The following is a 14,102-nucleotide window of genomic DNA, read 5'->3' on the forward strand; positions in this document are numbered from 1 at the left end:
CACTCCAATGAAACCCACCGTCTGGTGATGTCAGTGCGTTCCGGACTTCAGGCTGTAATTGACTGCAAAGGATTTGCAACCAAGTATTAAAAAGTGAAAGTTTAATTTATGATTATTATTCTGTCCTTTACTTTTACTCCCTTAAAGCGGGATTGTCACCATAAAAATCTAATTTCAACAGCAACTGGTCTGAGTGTATTAAGTGATAAAGATGCTAATCCTGCATTCAAAGCTTGCAAAACTTTGTCTGCTGTTATGGTTTGGAGTTATCACATACCTTAGGAACGCTGGCCCTGTAATTGCCATTGCCAAACTGTTGCATGCTGGGGGATCTTTTTATCTATAATATATTCCTCCTCTTCCCTTTATTTCCCCCTCCATCTAATGACATAAGACAGTGCACTTCCTAGTATAGACCTCAGTGGGAGTGTCTGAAGACTCTGGAGGAGGGTGGGAAACGAATACACAATTAGCTTGAGTGAGGGAGGAAATGATGTCAGGTTCAGCTTTATTCAAAGGTAACCAAGATGGAAACTGTCTAGAATAGGATTCTCTGCTTTTCCTATATACAATTCACAGAAATCATAATGTGGACAGTGCAATCCATGTGTTATGTAAGTAGAACTAGTATTTATCTACTTATATATGTGTTTTTTATTTCTAGGTTAGCATGGGTGTCGCTTGTTCTTTAACAAGTGGGAGGCACTTATGAAAACTGTTGTAATTCCTACACCCTTCACCTGATTTGGATGTAAATACCCTCAAATTAAAGCTGACAGTCTGCAGTTAAAGCGGATCCGAGATGAAAAACTAACTATAACAAGTAACTTGTCTATATATCTTATCTAAAGTTTAGCAAATCTAGCTGCAAACAGCTTCAACAGAATATAATTATTTCTTCCTGTGATACAGTGACAGCAGCCATGTTGTTTGTAAACATTACAAACAGGCAAGCTTATCTGCATCTTGAGCACTCGGCCTGTGAAAAAAACCTAATCCCCCCCTCCTCCGCTCTGCCTCTGAAATCTCTGGCTAGTAATACCTCTACCTCCTGCCCAGACTGAGCTCCCATGAGCCCTTGCTACTGTCTAAAAATGCCAAGGCACTCTGAAAAGCTGTGGGCGAGGCTTGTTCAGTTTATAGGGAATTAGAGTATTAAAACAAAAACAAAAAAGTATTTGGCTTGAGGAATGCCCTATAAACAATAGGAAAGGAACATAATTATGCAATGAGTAAAAGTTCATCTCGGATCCACTTTAAAGCACATCGTGTTTGTGTCATATCAAATCCATTGTGATTGTATATAGAGCCAAAAATGTTAGAGTAGTGTTGATGTCCCAATATTTATGGACCTGACTGTAGATGGACCCCTCTGTGCCTCTTGTGAACCAGTTGCCCGCTGTCCAGAATGTGCTCTTTAGAACGGTTGTCCACAATGAAAGCTGATTGGCTGCTGTGGATGTGCTGTGTAATGACATTGGTTTTTCTCTAACAACGTTTTTCTTCCACTTCAGAGACAAGATGGTCCTCAGTAAGACCATTGAGAAGATGGAGGCAGATCTCAGCCACTGGAAGGTGAAGTGTGAAGAGCTTAACAAGTCCCGACAAGAGGTGATGAAACAGGTGAGACCTCAAGACCAGTGCTGGGCAAACTGGACAGTGATACTGCTACATACTGGTTATGCAGCAAACAAGTACATGACAACATCAGGCCCAGATTTACATCATAGGAGCCTATAAGGCACAGATGTCTCGGCACCGTAGACTCCGCCCTCCATGAAAAAAGAGACTAAGAAAAATAACCTATTTAACCACTTGGCAACCTTTGCCACGCTTATCTACGCCCCTTTAAAATTCACCTGAGTCACAGGGGCGTAGATAAGCAACTCCTGTATATTTCCCCGCTGTGTGCGTGATCGCGTGCGCGCGCATGTGCGTACACGTTGGGCACCCGCTGATCCGTGATTGGCTGATGTGAACATGTGTTCACAAAGCCGATCAAAGTGCTTGCAAGTTTGAATGAGCCAATGGCAGGGCTCATTCATTCAGAATGTGTGTAAACCCCCAGCCCCCCCCCCCCCCCCCCCCCCAAATTAAGCCCATTATCCCTTACCTCCCTGAAATGTGAAAATTGCTGGGGTTTTTAGGTGAAAATGGGTTGATGTAACAATCAAGGAATCAAGGAATAAATAAATAGTCCGACTGATGTTTGTCAGTGAAAAAAATGTCCATTTATCAGGAACATATCCCATAGAAGCAATTAAACAACGCAATAAAATCCCCCCTAGATTCTGCAGGTCAGCAGAACCCCTCAATGCTGGCTTGTATTGTCAAAATATACTCCTAATAATGATAATTAATATGTCGGGAGGTAATTAAGGTGCTAATAGGTGATTAATGGTGCTTCTGTATGAAAAAAATCATGAAACAATCCTCTTATAAACTCCAAAAGATCAAAAAAGAAAAACGCATTTGAAAAATATTGAACTCGGCATATAATATCCCCAAAAATCTATAAACCTCAACAGGTGCCAATGCTGAGATGTAAAGTGCAGTGCTTAGTGCAGCGATTACTGAAAGGAGATCCCCAGGGTCTCCAAGTGAAAAAATAGATGTATATTGCACTACATAACGTATAGTTCAGTAAAGTGCTCCATGCAAATAAGAAATAACTTACCCGTTGTAAGCATGCAGAGAGGAGAGGGGGACAGCCCTACCGGCCCGCAGCTCAGGCTGCTTCTGAGGAGGCTAACTAAGGTCGGGAGAGGCCCCTTGAGAAACCCGATCAGTCATCCATGAACCTACAAACCCTCAGTGAACTTCATCGCAAGTGTGCTGGCTGTCCCAGCTGTCACTTCTCCCGTACTTCCCTTGCCTGTCATAGGTAGCTACAGGTGCACCTTAGCATGAGGTAGCCAGACGTACCCTCAGCATTAAGTAGCTAGAGGTGCCTCTGACTGAAGGGAGATCTGGTCAGTGGAATGCCGAGAGCTGAGTGAGTAATCTCTCATTTACACTCTCATCAGGGCCCATTTGCTTATTTTCATACAATATTCATTTACAGGTATAAATGATTTAGTCAGTGTTTGCTCATTGTAAAATCTTTCCTCTGCTTGATTTACATTCTGAAATGTATGACTGGTGGTGACATCTGTACTCCTGTCAGGTGATCTCTGTGGAATGTTTGTTTCTGAGAATTCCAAAGCCAGTAGAAATAATAACTGGAAGCATAGCTAAACAGCCAAGGCTAAGCATCACTGGCAGGGCAGCTTACATACAGCAATATATAGACATAGGAAGCTGAAACCAGGAAATGTACCATAAAAGTGAGTATCCTGAATAATGCACTGCATTCAACTATACGTCACTACAGGGCCTCTTTAACCCCCTCCCGACCTCCTAATGCTGATTTTTTTTTTTTTTTTTGGCAGCCACAGGACCACCTAACGCTGATTGGCGTTAAGTCCTGTAGCTGCAGATTAGCGGGGATTTCGCATTCCCGGTTCAGTGGCGGAGTTACGTTCGGTAAACAGCCTGCCAGCCATGATCGGTACTGGCAGATTGTTAACGGAACAAGTGGCAGTTTATTTACATTGTACAGCGCTGCGATCAAAGGCAGCCTTGTACTGGGGACAGCCCTGTCACTCGGCTGCCCCCTGGAGACTCACAGAAAGCGATCACTCTCATAGGCTGATGCCTATGAGAGTCGATCGCAGTGATTGGATCTCGAGGGGGGGGGGGATGGAGGGGGAGGAATGTAGGAATAAATTGAAGTGGACCCAAATTAAAAATACAAGAAATAAAATCTATTTTCTAACTTATAATAATAAATAGCAGCCTTTTTTCAGCTGCATGATGATGATGACAAATATAAAATATTTTACATTTATTGGAGGAACCCCCTCCCTTCCTTTCATATTGCTGGGACAGAATCCGACAGACTGGTGGAGGAGATAAAAAACAAGAACAAAACACAGGCTGCTACTGATGATGTCACAGGGGAGGTGATCTCAGCTTGTGTGAGATTTCACATAGACGACGCCCCTGTGAGGGAGGGTAGCTGATGACAGACACACCCATGATCTAAAAGCTCCTACTAAGCTCAGAAGTAATGGCTGCCACCTGTATAACCCTAGTTATGGAAAGAGAAGGGTGAAAAGCATGCGCTGAAATGCTCATAGGCTTGAAGGAGTGTTTATTTATCTTTGTATGTGTCAGAGTGGTGCAACTAAATATTTTGAATTAAAAAAATGTTTTGTTTGGGTCCACTTTAAAAGAAAAAGGAAGCATTTTTATACAAAAATAAATAAAATAAAATAAAAACGTTAAAATTAATAATCGCTCCCACGCCGCTGTCCTCCACAACTAGCTGAACTTACGGGACCCGGTACAGAAGATGGAGAAGACTGAGGACAGCGGTGTGGGAGCGATCTGTGCGGATGGGGCTGGAGGAAGCCCTAGGTATGTATAAGTCTTGATTACTCGTCTCTGGTTTCCTTTAAACTTCTGGTTAGTTTGGGGTGACTGCTGAGGGTGTCACATATTTATCATCTCTTTCCTCAGCTCAACCTTCTCCAGGAGCGGCACCAGGACGAGCTGGGTCGGATCTCAGAAGATCTCCAAGATGAGTTGGGTGTTCGCTCCAGCATGGACAAGAAGCTTGCTGAGCTCCGCGCTGAGGTAAGAGTCTCTACCATGGTGAGAATGGACAGATGATGGGTACAGGGGCACCTGGGTTGGACTGTCTGTGTTCTTTATCACCCTTTCCTGACAGATGGAGGGCCTCCAGGCAGAGAATGCAGAGGAGTGGGGCCGTAGGGAGAGGCTGGAGACGGAGAAACTCAACCTAGAACGAGAGAACAAGAAGCTGAGGCTTCAGATCCAGGATCTGGAGGAGATTCTGACCCGTAAGAGGAGGCAGACGGCCAGCGCACTGGACACCGACCTGAAATCCATCCAAGCCGAGCTTTTTGAGAGAAACAAGGTGAGACAGGGTGAAGGAACGCGGTCATTGTACCACCCAGAATAGAATGAAACCTACCCAATAATGTGTCCCCTTCACCCGTTGTCCACCTTGTTAGTGCTGGTCTCAGAGGAGGCTTCCCCCCTCTATAAACATACCCAATAATGTGTCCCCTTCACCCGTTGTCCACCTTGTTAGTGCTGGTCTCAGAGGAGGCCTCCTCCCCCTTCCATAAACCTACCCAATGATGTGTCCTCTTCCCCCGATGTCCACCTTGTTAGTGCTGGACTCAGAGGAGGCTTCCCCCCCCCCCCCTCTATAAACATACCCAATGATGTGTCCTCTTCACCTGATGTCCACCTTGTTAGTGCTGGTCTCAGAGGAGGCTTCCTTCCCCCCCCCCCCCTCCATATACACACCCAATAATGTGTCCCCACCACCCGATGTCCACCTTGTTAGTGCTGGTCTCAGAGGAGGCCTCCTCCCCCTCCATAAACATACCCAATGATTTGTCCCCTTCCCCGATGTCCACCTTGTTAGTGCTGGTCTCAGAGGAGGCCGCCTCTCCCCCCCCCCCCCCCCTCCATAAACATACCCAATGATGTGTCCTCTTCCCCCGATGTCCACCTTGTTAGTGCTGGTCTCAGAGGAGGCCGCCTCTCCCCCCCCCCCCCCCCTCCATAAACATACCCAATGATGTGTCCTCTTCCCCCGATGTCCACCTTGTTAGTGCTGGTCTCAGAGGAGGCCTCCTAACCCCTCCATACTCATCAATCTCGGGGAATTATCTTAGTTCCTCTCTGATAATGCAGAAAACATTCCGTAGACGGATCAATAACACAGCGTCGTCTACAAAATTTCCTCGCAGAACTTTCCATTAACATCACGCCATTATGTTGTTACTCATCCAGCTCGTAAAGCAGTCAAAGCAAACCCAGAGCGTTGTGGTCTTTTTTGTTCCTCCCCGGATCCCAGAACCCATCCCCCACCTTCATCACTCCCCGGCCTGCGATTCTCTGATATCTGACATCATCTTACTGAAGGAATCCGCAGCATAAAAGCGCTGCTTCTATCACTCTCTAGGGAATGAGTCTCCTTCACCCCGTATCTGACGTCTGCACGGAAGGGAGCGTAGATCAGAAACGTATGATTTATGGGAGGTACTCCCGGTGGTGTAGGGGGCGGGGCATCAGCCTGATGAGCCATTTGCATGCTCATCAATATTCAGAGGATTTTTTTAATTTTTTTGTTAAGATGCAGTTTATATTTCTTTTTTAATATGATTAAAAGTCCGGAATAGGGCACAGTTTTTATATTATTATTATTATTTAGTATTTATATAGCGCCGACATATTACGCAGCGCTGTACATTGTATATATATATATCTTGTCACTAACTGTCCCTCAAAGGAGCTCACAATCTAATCCCTACCATTGCCATATGTCTATATTATGTAGTGTAAGTACTGTAGTCTAGGGCCAATTTTAGGGGGAGCCAATTAACTTATCTGTATGTTTTTGGAATGTGGGAGGAAACCGGAGTGCCCGGAGGAAACCCACGCAGACACGGAGAGAACATACAAACTCTTTGCAGATAGTGCCCTGGCTGGGATTCGAACCAGGGACCCAGCGCTGCAAGGCGAGAGAGCTAACCACTACGCCACCGTGCTGCCTTATATGCACTTAATAGGTCATTGCTTTACATTAGAGGGACTGTAGTGAAATTAGTGTAACAAATAAAATTCTTCCTTTTTATACAGGTTTACAGGTATAAATTATTTTTTATACAATATTCATATACAGGTATAAATGATCTAGCCAGTGGTTGTCCGTTGTAAAATCTTTCCTCTCCCTGATTTATAGTCTGACATTTATCACTGGTGGTGACGTCTCTAGTTCTGTCAGGTGATCTCAGCGAAATGTTTGTTTCTGAGAATTCCAAAGCCAGTAGAAATAATAACTGTGAGGAGAATTCCGCATAGCTAAACAGCCAAGGCTAAGCATTACTGGCAGGGTAGCTTACCTACAGCAATATATAGATATAGGAAGTCTTTCTGAAGCTGAAACCAGGAAAAATGCCTTAAATTGGGTATCCCAAATAATGTACTGCATTCTACTATGTGTCACTACAGGGCCTCTTTAAGGTACACCTGTACGGACAAAAATAAGTGCCCCTGGGGGGTACTTGCCTCGGGAGGGGGAAGCCTTCTCCCGTCCTTCTCGGTCCCCCGATTGCAGCACTGGCACCCCCAGACAAAAACAAGCAAAACACAATCTCTGTTGCATTTCCAAACATGAAGAGCAGGAAGAACTGGCACTACTAAAATGCTGATTTATTTAGTGTCAAACAATTCTCAATCTTCACATACATGTACAAGACAATCCAGTGCTGACTTGGTGAAACATACCATTGGGGGTGTGAGCTGAAGATAGGGTGCGGTGGTTGCTGGGTGCCCAGCCTGACGGCCGTTTTGGCACGTTTGTGCTTCTACGGAGGCTACAGTCTGTTTCAAGACAATCTCTGTTGCCAGACGCTCTAGCAACTTCCCGCTCAGGTTCCAGCGGAAGTAGTCTACCCCGATTGGGCCTGCTCTACTGCACAGGAGCGAGGCGTCTGCACCTGCGCAGTAGAGTGGACCCGATCGGGCTCAGCTATCTCGAGCGGAGCCTGAGCGGGAAACCGCTACTGCACATGCGCACATGCCGACAAGTAGCCAATGAGATCTTCGGGGTCCCAGCGCTGCATCCCCTCTACTGCAGAGGATGGGGAAGCCTTCTTTAGGGCTTCCCTCTCCTGAGCTAAGTACCCCCTAGGGGTACTTTTTTTCACTACAGTGCCTCTTTTTAAGTATGTTTTGGAGAATGTGGAGGAAATCCAAGCTAACACAGGGAAAACCCACACAATCCATACAGGGAAGTATACTGGCAGTGACCTGAACCTGAGACTTTAGCAATGCAAGGTAAAACTGCTATCCGGTACTGCACTGTGCGCTTCAAGATCAATTGGAGTCCGCAGAGCTTCAGATCGGTCTGTTGCAGTTTTTACCTAGAAGTCTGTTGAGGTGCCCATTAATGGTACAATTTTTTCACCAAATGCGTTCTTTTGATGCGATTTTCATCATTTGCCGTTTATGAAGGCAATCGATAATGAATGATTCTTTGGTCGATTGCTAAATAGGAGAAAATCGATCCGAAAGTTGGATTTTATGATAAAATTTTAATAAATTTTGAATAAATAATTGTTCAGTAAATGTGAATAATCGATAATTGCCTTCCGATTAGTTATGATCATTCAAATTGCATTGAAAGGTCGCATTTGATGAAAAAATTGTACCATTAATGGGCACCTTAAGTAGTAGGGCTTCCTCAGTTGGAGAGATCGGTTTTCAGCATAGTGACCTGAGTTGATGTGTGGCCAGTATGCAGCGCCATCTGCTGACCGCTTCACGAGTCGTTCACCCTCTTTGTCATTTTAACCTTTAACCCCAGGAGCTTTCTGACCTGCGCCATAATCACGCCAAGCTTAAGAAACAACACCACGAAAAGAGCGCAGAGCTCGCCCACGCCAACCGCAGGGTGGAGCAGCTGGAGACGGAAGTGAAGAAACTGCGACTGAGAGTGGAGGAGCTGAAGAAAGAGCTTGGCCAATCAGAGGACCAGGTACAATAACCTCCCAGCATGCACGTGTTATGGTGGAGTAGTAGATATACGGTAGCTATTGCCATGGTATGTGTAAGCTGGAGCAGTAGGTAGAGTCATCATCCACAATGTACAAGTAAGGTCAGGGCAGTACAGGAGAGTCTCGGTTACCTGGGACTCAACCAACCGACAGAGAACGGGGGAGCCATGGGGGCGTTCCTCTATCCCGCTCCTCATATTGCAGAGCAATGCACAGTGGAAACCACTTACCGGAGCGCTGGGCACAATTGCTCTTCATACCTTAAAGAGGAACTCCAGCCTAAACAAACATACTGTCATTAAGTTACATTAGTTATGTTAATTAAAATAGATAGGTAATATAATCTCTTACCCACACTGTTTTATAAGAACAGGCAAATGTTTGATTTCATGAGGGCAGCCATCTTTTTGGTTAAAAGGAGGTGACAGGGAGCATGAGGCACAGTTCCAACTGTCCTGTGTCCTGAGCACCTCTCCCAGTTGCTAGGCAATGTGAATAACAACATAGGAAATCCCATTATGCTTTGCACAGCATCAGGGGAAAAAAGCCCGGGCAGTTTTCTTTGATGGGTGGAGCTTAGCTAAAAATGCAGCTAAAAATGATGCTTTGGTAAGAAAAATAAAGTTCTGATGCTGTGAAACTGTTAAAGAAACACCAAGCCTTTTCAGTGCTGCTGAGTAGATTTTTAGTCCGGAGGTTCACTTTAAAGCATTCTCTGTAGGCTTCCGATGTGTCACCTGACCTGTACAGAGAGGATGCAGCAAAGCAGCGAGCAGAGAAAAGGACTGACGCCTGGAGATCTGGTGTGTGTGTGTGTTACATTTAGGCCTCAGGATAATTGTTAAGCTACCCATACACTACAACGATTTCCCCCTGATATACAGCAGATTCCATCACTGTGATCAAATCTGCTGTGAAATCGTTAAAACAAATGTTGACCGATCTACCGATTACCACCCGAAATTGGTCGATTCAGTTGATCTGTCCAGCGGAAAATTTAGCTTGTGGGTCGGAAGAGCGTCGTTAGCGCCATTCAATTTGGCGACTACTGACACAGCAATACATCACCTGTCCGCCGGCGCGAGTCCCCGGTACCCTACAGGCTCTCTCTTCTTTCGGCTGGCCTTCTTCATCTCCTCACTTCCTGTCCCATCATGTGAGAACGTGCAGTTCAAACAGTAGAGGGCGCTCTACTGTGAGTTTCCACTGGTCACAGGATGGGACAGGAAGAGAAGATGGAGGAGGACGCTGGAAGAAGGGACAGCACAGACCTGGGGACTCGCACCGGCCGGACAGGTGATGTATTGCTGCTGGCCAGGGGAGCAGAGAGGCAGTTCCACAGGTTGTGAATCTATTTCATGCTGAAATAGAATCAAAATCTGTGTGCAGTGTATAGGCTGCCATACAATCCCTCTCTGATCAGATTCGATCAGAGAGGGATCTATCTGTTGGTCCATCTGGTGGCAATCGAATAGTGTATGGCAGCCTTTAGTCTCTCCAAGCAGTGGGAGGAGGTGGGCTGGGTCAGGTGACCTGCTTTGTGCTGGGGAAGGAACGGTCACTCTCCAGACAGGTACTCTCAGTATATTAATTGCTAAAAGTGCAGACTTGCAGTACACAAAACTTTATTAGAAGGTTGGGATTAGGCATCAGAAAGGGGGTCACACTGGGGTGGAAGTTATTGTTAAACATCAGAGGAGGCTTTATATTGGTTGGGGGGGGTTAGGTGTCAGTAAGCAGTTTACTTTCGCGGGAAGGTCAGGGTTAGGTTTCAGGAAGGGGTTAGGAACGATAGTGCTGGGAACACACTATGCAGTTTCCCATCCATACGACGGGCAGTACATGTCCAATCTGCTCCCGATCGATGAAGGAATCTATTTTCTGATGATAACTTACCAAAATCGATCCTTTTATCAATTGGAAATAGATTGGACATGTCGGAAATAATCGCCCCATTCCCGTCGATCGCACAGGAAATTTGGACCGTGTGTTTCCAGCATAAGGGGATCTGGTAATGATAGCCAAACACTGGGGGGAAGCTCTGACAACAGACTACATTTCCATAGAAAAACTGATGGAATAGGGTATTGGTAACAATCTTTTACGGATGATCAGTTGTCATAATCCAGAACCCTGCATTGTGTGTCCTCTGTAACGCTTTGCTGTTGTGTCATTGCAGTTGGATGAGTCCCAGAATCAGACCCGCAAATTGCAGCGATCGCTCGATGAGCAGACTGAGCTGAGCGAGAACCTGCACCTCCAGCTGGAGCATCTGCAATCCAGGTAAGTATTATTACAAGGCATCACCAGAGCCAGTTCTAGACCAGAGCGGTGCTGTGGCTGCTAAAAATGCTGCTTGCTGCAGAGGATTCTGGGAGGAGGCCTGAAAAGTGTTATTACTGGCATCACCAGATCAAGTTCTGGACTGGAACGGTGTTGTGGCTGCTAGCAGAGGATTCTGAGAAGAGGCCAGGTAAGTATTATTACAGGCATCACCAGAGCTAGTTCTGGACAGCAGCGGTGATGTGGCTGCTAGAATGCTGCTTGCAGCAGAGGATTCTGGGAAAAGGCCAGAAAAGTATTATTACAGGTATCACCAGATCCAGTTCTGGACGAGAGTGCTGCTGTGGCTGCTTGCAGCAGAGGATGCTGGGAAGAGGCCCCGTAAGTATTATTACAGGCATCACCAGATCCAGTTCTGGATGGGTGCGGTGCTGTGCCTGCTAGAATGCTGCTTGCTGCAGAGGATTCTGGGAGGAGGCCTGAAAAGTATTACAGGCATCCCCAGATCAAGTTCTGGACTGGTGCTGTGGCTGCTTGCTGCAGAGGATTCTGGGAAGAGGCCAGGGAAGTATTACAGCCTCACCAGATCCAGTTCTGGATGGGAGCAGTGCTGTGGCTGCTAGAATGCTGCTTGCTGCAGAGGATTCTGGGAAGAGGCCAGATCAACAGAGCAGCAAAGATGAGATCATTGTAGATATTGTAAAGCATAGATAGCAGATCACAGATATGGGAGTAGTGCTGCCATGCATACTTGTAGTGCCAGTAAATAGGAAATGATTGGATCACTGATCGCCAGACCTAATGTATAGATAGCAGATCACAGATATGGGAGTAGTGCTGCCATGCATACTTGTAGTGCCAGTAAATAGGAAATGATTGGATCACTGATCGGCAGACCTAATGTATAGATAGCAGATCACAGATATGGGAGTAGTGCTGCCATGCATAGTCGTGGTGCCAGTAAATAGGAAATGTTTGTAAACTATAGGAAATGGAAAGGCAAAATCAATATTTTACAATTGGATTATTAATTGGAGTCTTGCAGTTTATCTCCTATATATGTTATATCCTTTAATTGTCTCCTATTTCAGGCTGCGCCGGCAGCAGAATCCGCCGCTTTTCGGTAAGCTGCGCACTGGTCGATTTGGGAACGATGATGGCGGAGAAGTGGAAAGTGACCCAGATGAGGATAGTCTGCAAATTCAGGTTCCATAGCTCCGGAATATGGCAGGCGGGCGCCGTGTCCACACTGACCAATCACAGGATGGCTCAGAATGTGGCGGGCACCATGTCCACATTGGCCAATCACAAGATGGCTAGTAACATGGTCCGGCAGTCGCCTCGCCCACATTAACCAATCAGACTGTTTACAGAAGCACTTGGAGGGGGGCACATGGCTGAAGAGCGCTAGAATCTGGCACTGACCGCCCTGTTTCACAGTATTCCCTCCCGGTGTGGCCCGTGTGTGCCTTACACTAATTATCATGTGATATTATGATATATGTTATATCTGTTATTATCTATATAGCCAACTGGCCACACTACCAGGAGTCCTGACACTACCCCGGGTGTATGCCACTGTGCTAAGACGCCCCCTATATGTCATACAACCCGGCCAGGGCAGCTGAAGTGGCGGCTAAACCTGTGTTTAAACAGGAACGTTCCCCTTCCGAGCAGATCTTGTACCCTGGTCACTTTTTTGTTGTATGTTTCTATATATGATGTAACTGCATGTATTTAAAGTGCTAGGGGCCATTTATGAAAGAAGGCAAATATTTCACAGAGGGAGGAAAACGAAAAATAAAAATGCAATTATTTGTGCAGAGGTGCTTAAAGTGGTCTATTGTAGAAGATATTGCAATGAACGCAGTTACTGTATAGCACTTAATGAAAATAAACTTAGGAGATAAGTAATTGTATCTGCAGAACTTCCTAGAGTCTCAAACTCCTATTTTGGGTTTGAAAATCTAAATTTAAACTGTGAGCCAAATATAACTTTGAGCCAAATCATGTCCTGATTATAGAGGAATTTCAGTAAAAAATGACGTAAAAAATGAAATTACTTTTTTAAAATTATTTAGTCAGTGTTTTCACATTGTAAAATATTTCCTCACCCTAATTCACCTTCTGAAATGTAACACAGGTGGTGATATCGTTAGTCCTGTCAGGTGAGCTGTGCAGAATGTTTGTTTCAGAGTGTTCAGAAGCCAGTGGAAAATACATCTTGACTCCCAGAATGCTTGGGGGAGGGAGAATTCTGCATACTTAATTAACATCACTGGTAGGGCTGCAACATACCAATAATACAACAAAATATAGATATCAGAAGTGTTTCTGATTCTTAACCAGGAATATTACCGTAAAAGTGGGTATCCTGAATAATTGACTGCATTCTACTATATGTCATTACAGTGCCTCTTTACTGCATTCTGATATGTCACTACAGTGCCCCTTTACTGCATTCTGCTATATGTCACTACAGGGCCTCTTTACTGCATTCTGCTATATGTCACTACAGGGCCTCTTTACTGCATTCTCCTATATGTCACTACAGGGCCTCTTTACTGCATTCTGATATGTCACTACAGGGCCTCTTTACTGCATTCTACTATATGTCACTACAGGGCCTCTTTACTGCATTCTGCTCTATGTCACTACAGGGCCTCTTTACTGCATTCTGCTATATGTCACTACAGGGCCTCTTTACTGCATTCAGCTATATGTCACTACAGGGCCTCTTTACTGCATTCTGCTACATGTCACTACAGGGCCTCTTTACTGCATTCTACTATATGTCTCTACAGGGCCTCTTTACTGCATCCTGCTATATGTCACTACAGGGCCTCTTTACTGCATTCTGCTACATGTCACTACAGGACCTCTTTACTGCATTCTGCTATATGTCACTACAGGGCCCCTTTACTGCATTCTACTATATGTCACTACAGGGCCTCTTTACTGCATTCTGCTATATGTCACTACATGGCCTCTTTACTGCATTCTGCTATATGTCACTACAGGGCCTCTTTACTGCATTCTGCTATATGTCACTACAGGGCCTCTTTACTGCATTCTGCTATATGTCACTACAGGGCCTCCTTACTGCATTCTGCTATATGTCACTACAGGGCCTCTTTACTTCATTCTGCTATATGTCACTACAGGGCCTCCTTACTG

The 14,102-nt window shown here is 45.3% G+C and overlaps 1 protein-coding gene across 3 annotated transcripts in view; it reads left to right on the top strand.

Annotated features, from left to right (window-relative positions):
* Positions 1–12,748, top strand: part of CCDC102A (coiled-coil domain containing 102A) — a 43,220-nt gene extending 30,472 nt beyond the window's left edge. For all 3 annotated transcript variants that reach the window (XM_068259975.1, XM_068259977.1, XM_068259976.1), the window contains exons 4-9: positions 1,515–1,623; positions 4,564–4,680; positions 4,775–4,984; positions 8,453–8,623; positions 10,822–10,925; positions 12,017–12,748. In XM_068259975.1, the coding sequence (XP_068116076.1) occupies positions 1,515–1,623; positions 4,564–4,680; positions 4,775–4,984; positions 8,453–8,623; positions 10,822–10,925; positions 12,017–12,140 (835 nt within the window). In that variant the 3' untranslated portion in view covers positions 12,141–12,748. The remainder of the gene's footprint in view (positions 1–1,514; positions 1,624–4,563; positions 4,681–4,774; positions 4,985–8,452; positions 8,624–10,821; positions 10,926–12,016) is intronic.
* Positions 12,749–14,102: the final 1,354 nt, after the last annotated feature.

Source organism: Hyperolius riggenbachi, chromosome 11 (genome assembly GCF_040937935.1).
Source record: "Hyperolius riggenbachi isolate aHypRig1 chromosome 11, aHypRig1.pri, whole genome shotgun sequence".
In the NCBI taxonomy this organism is placed as follows: Eukaryota; Metazoa; Chordata; class Amphibia; order Anura; family Hyperoliidae; genus Hyperolius; species Hyperolius riggenbachi.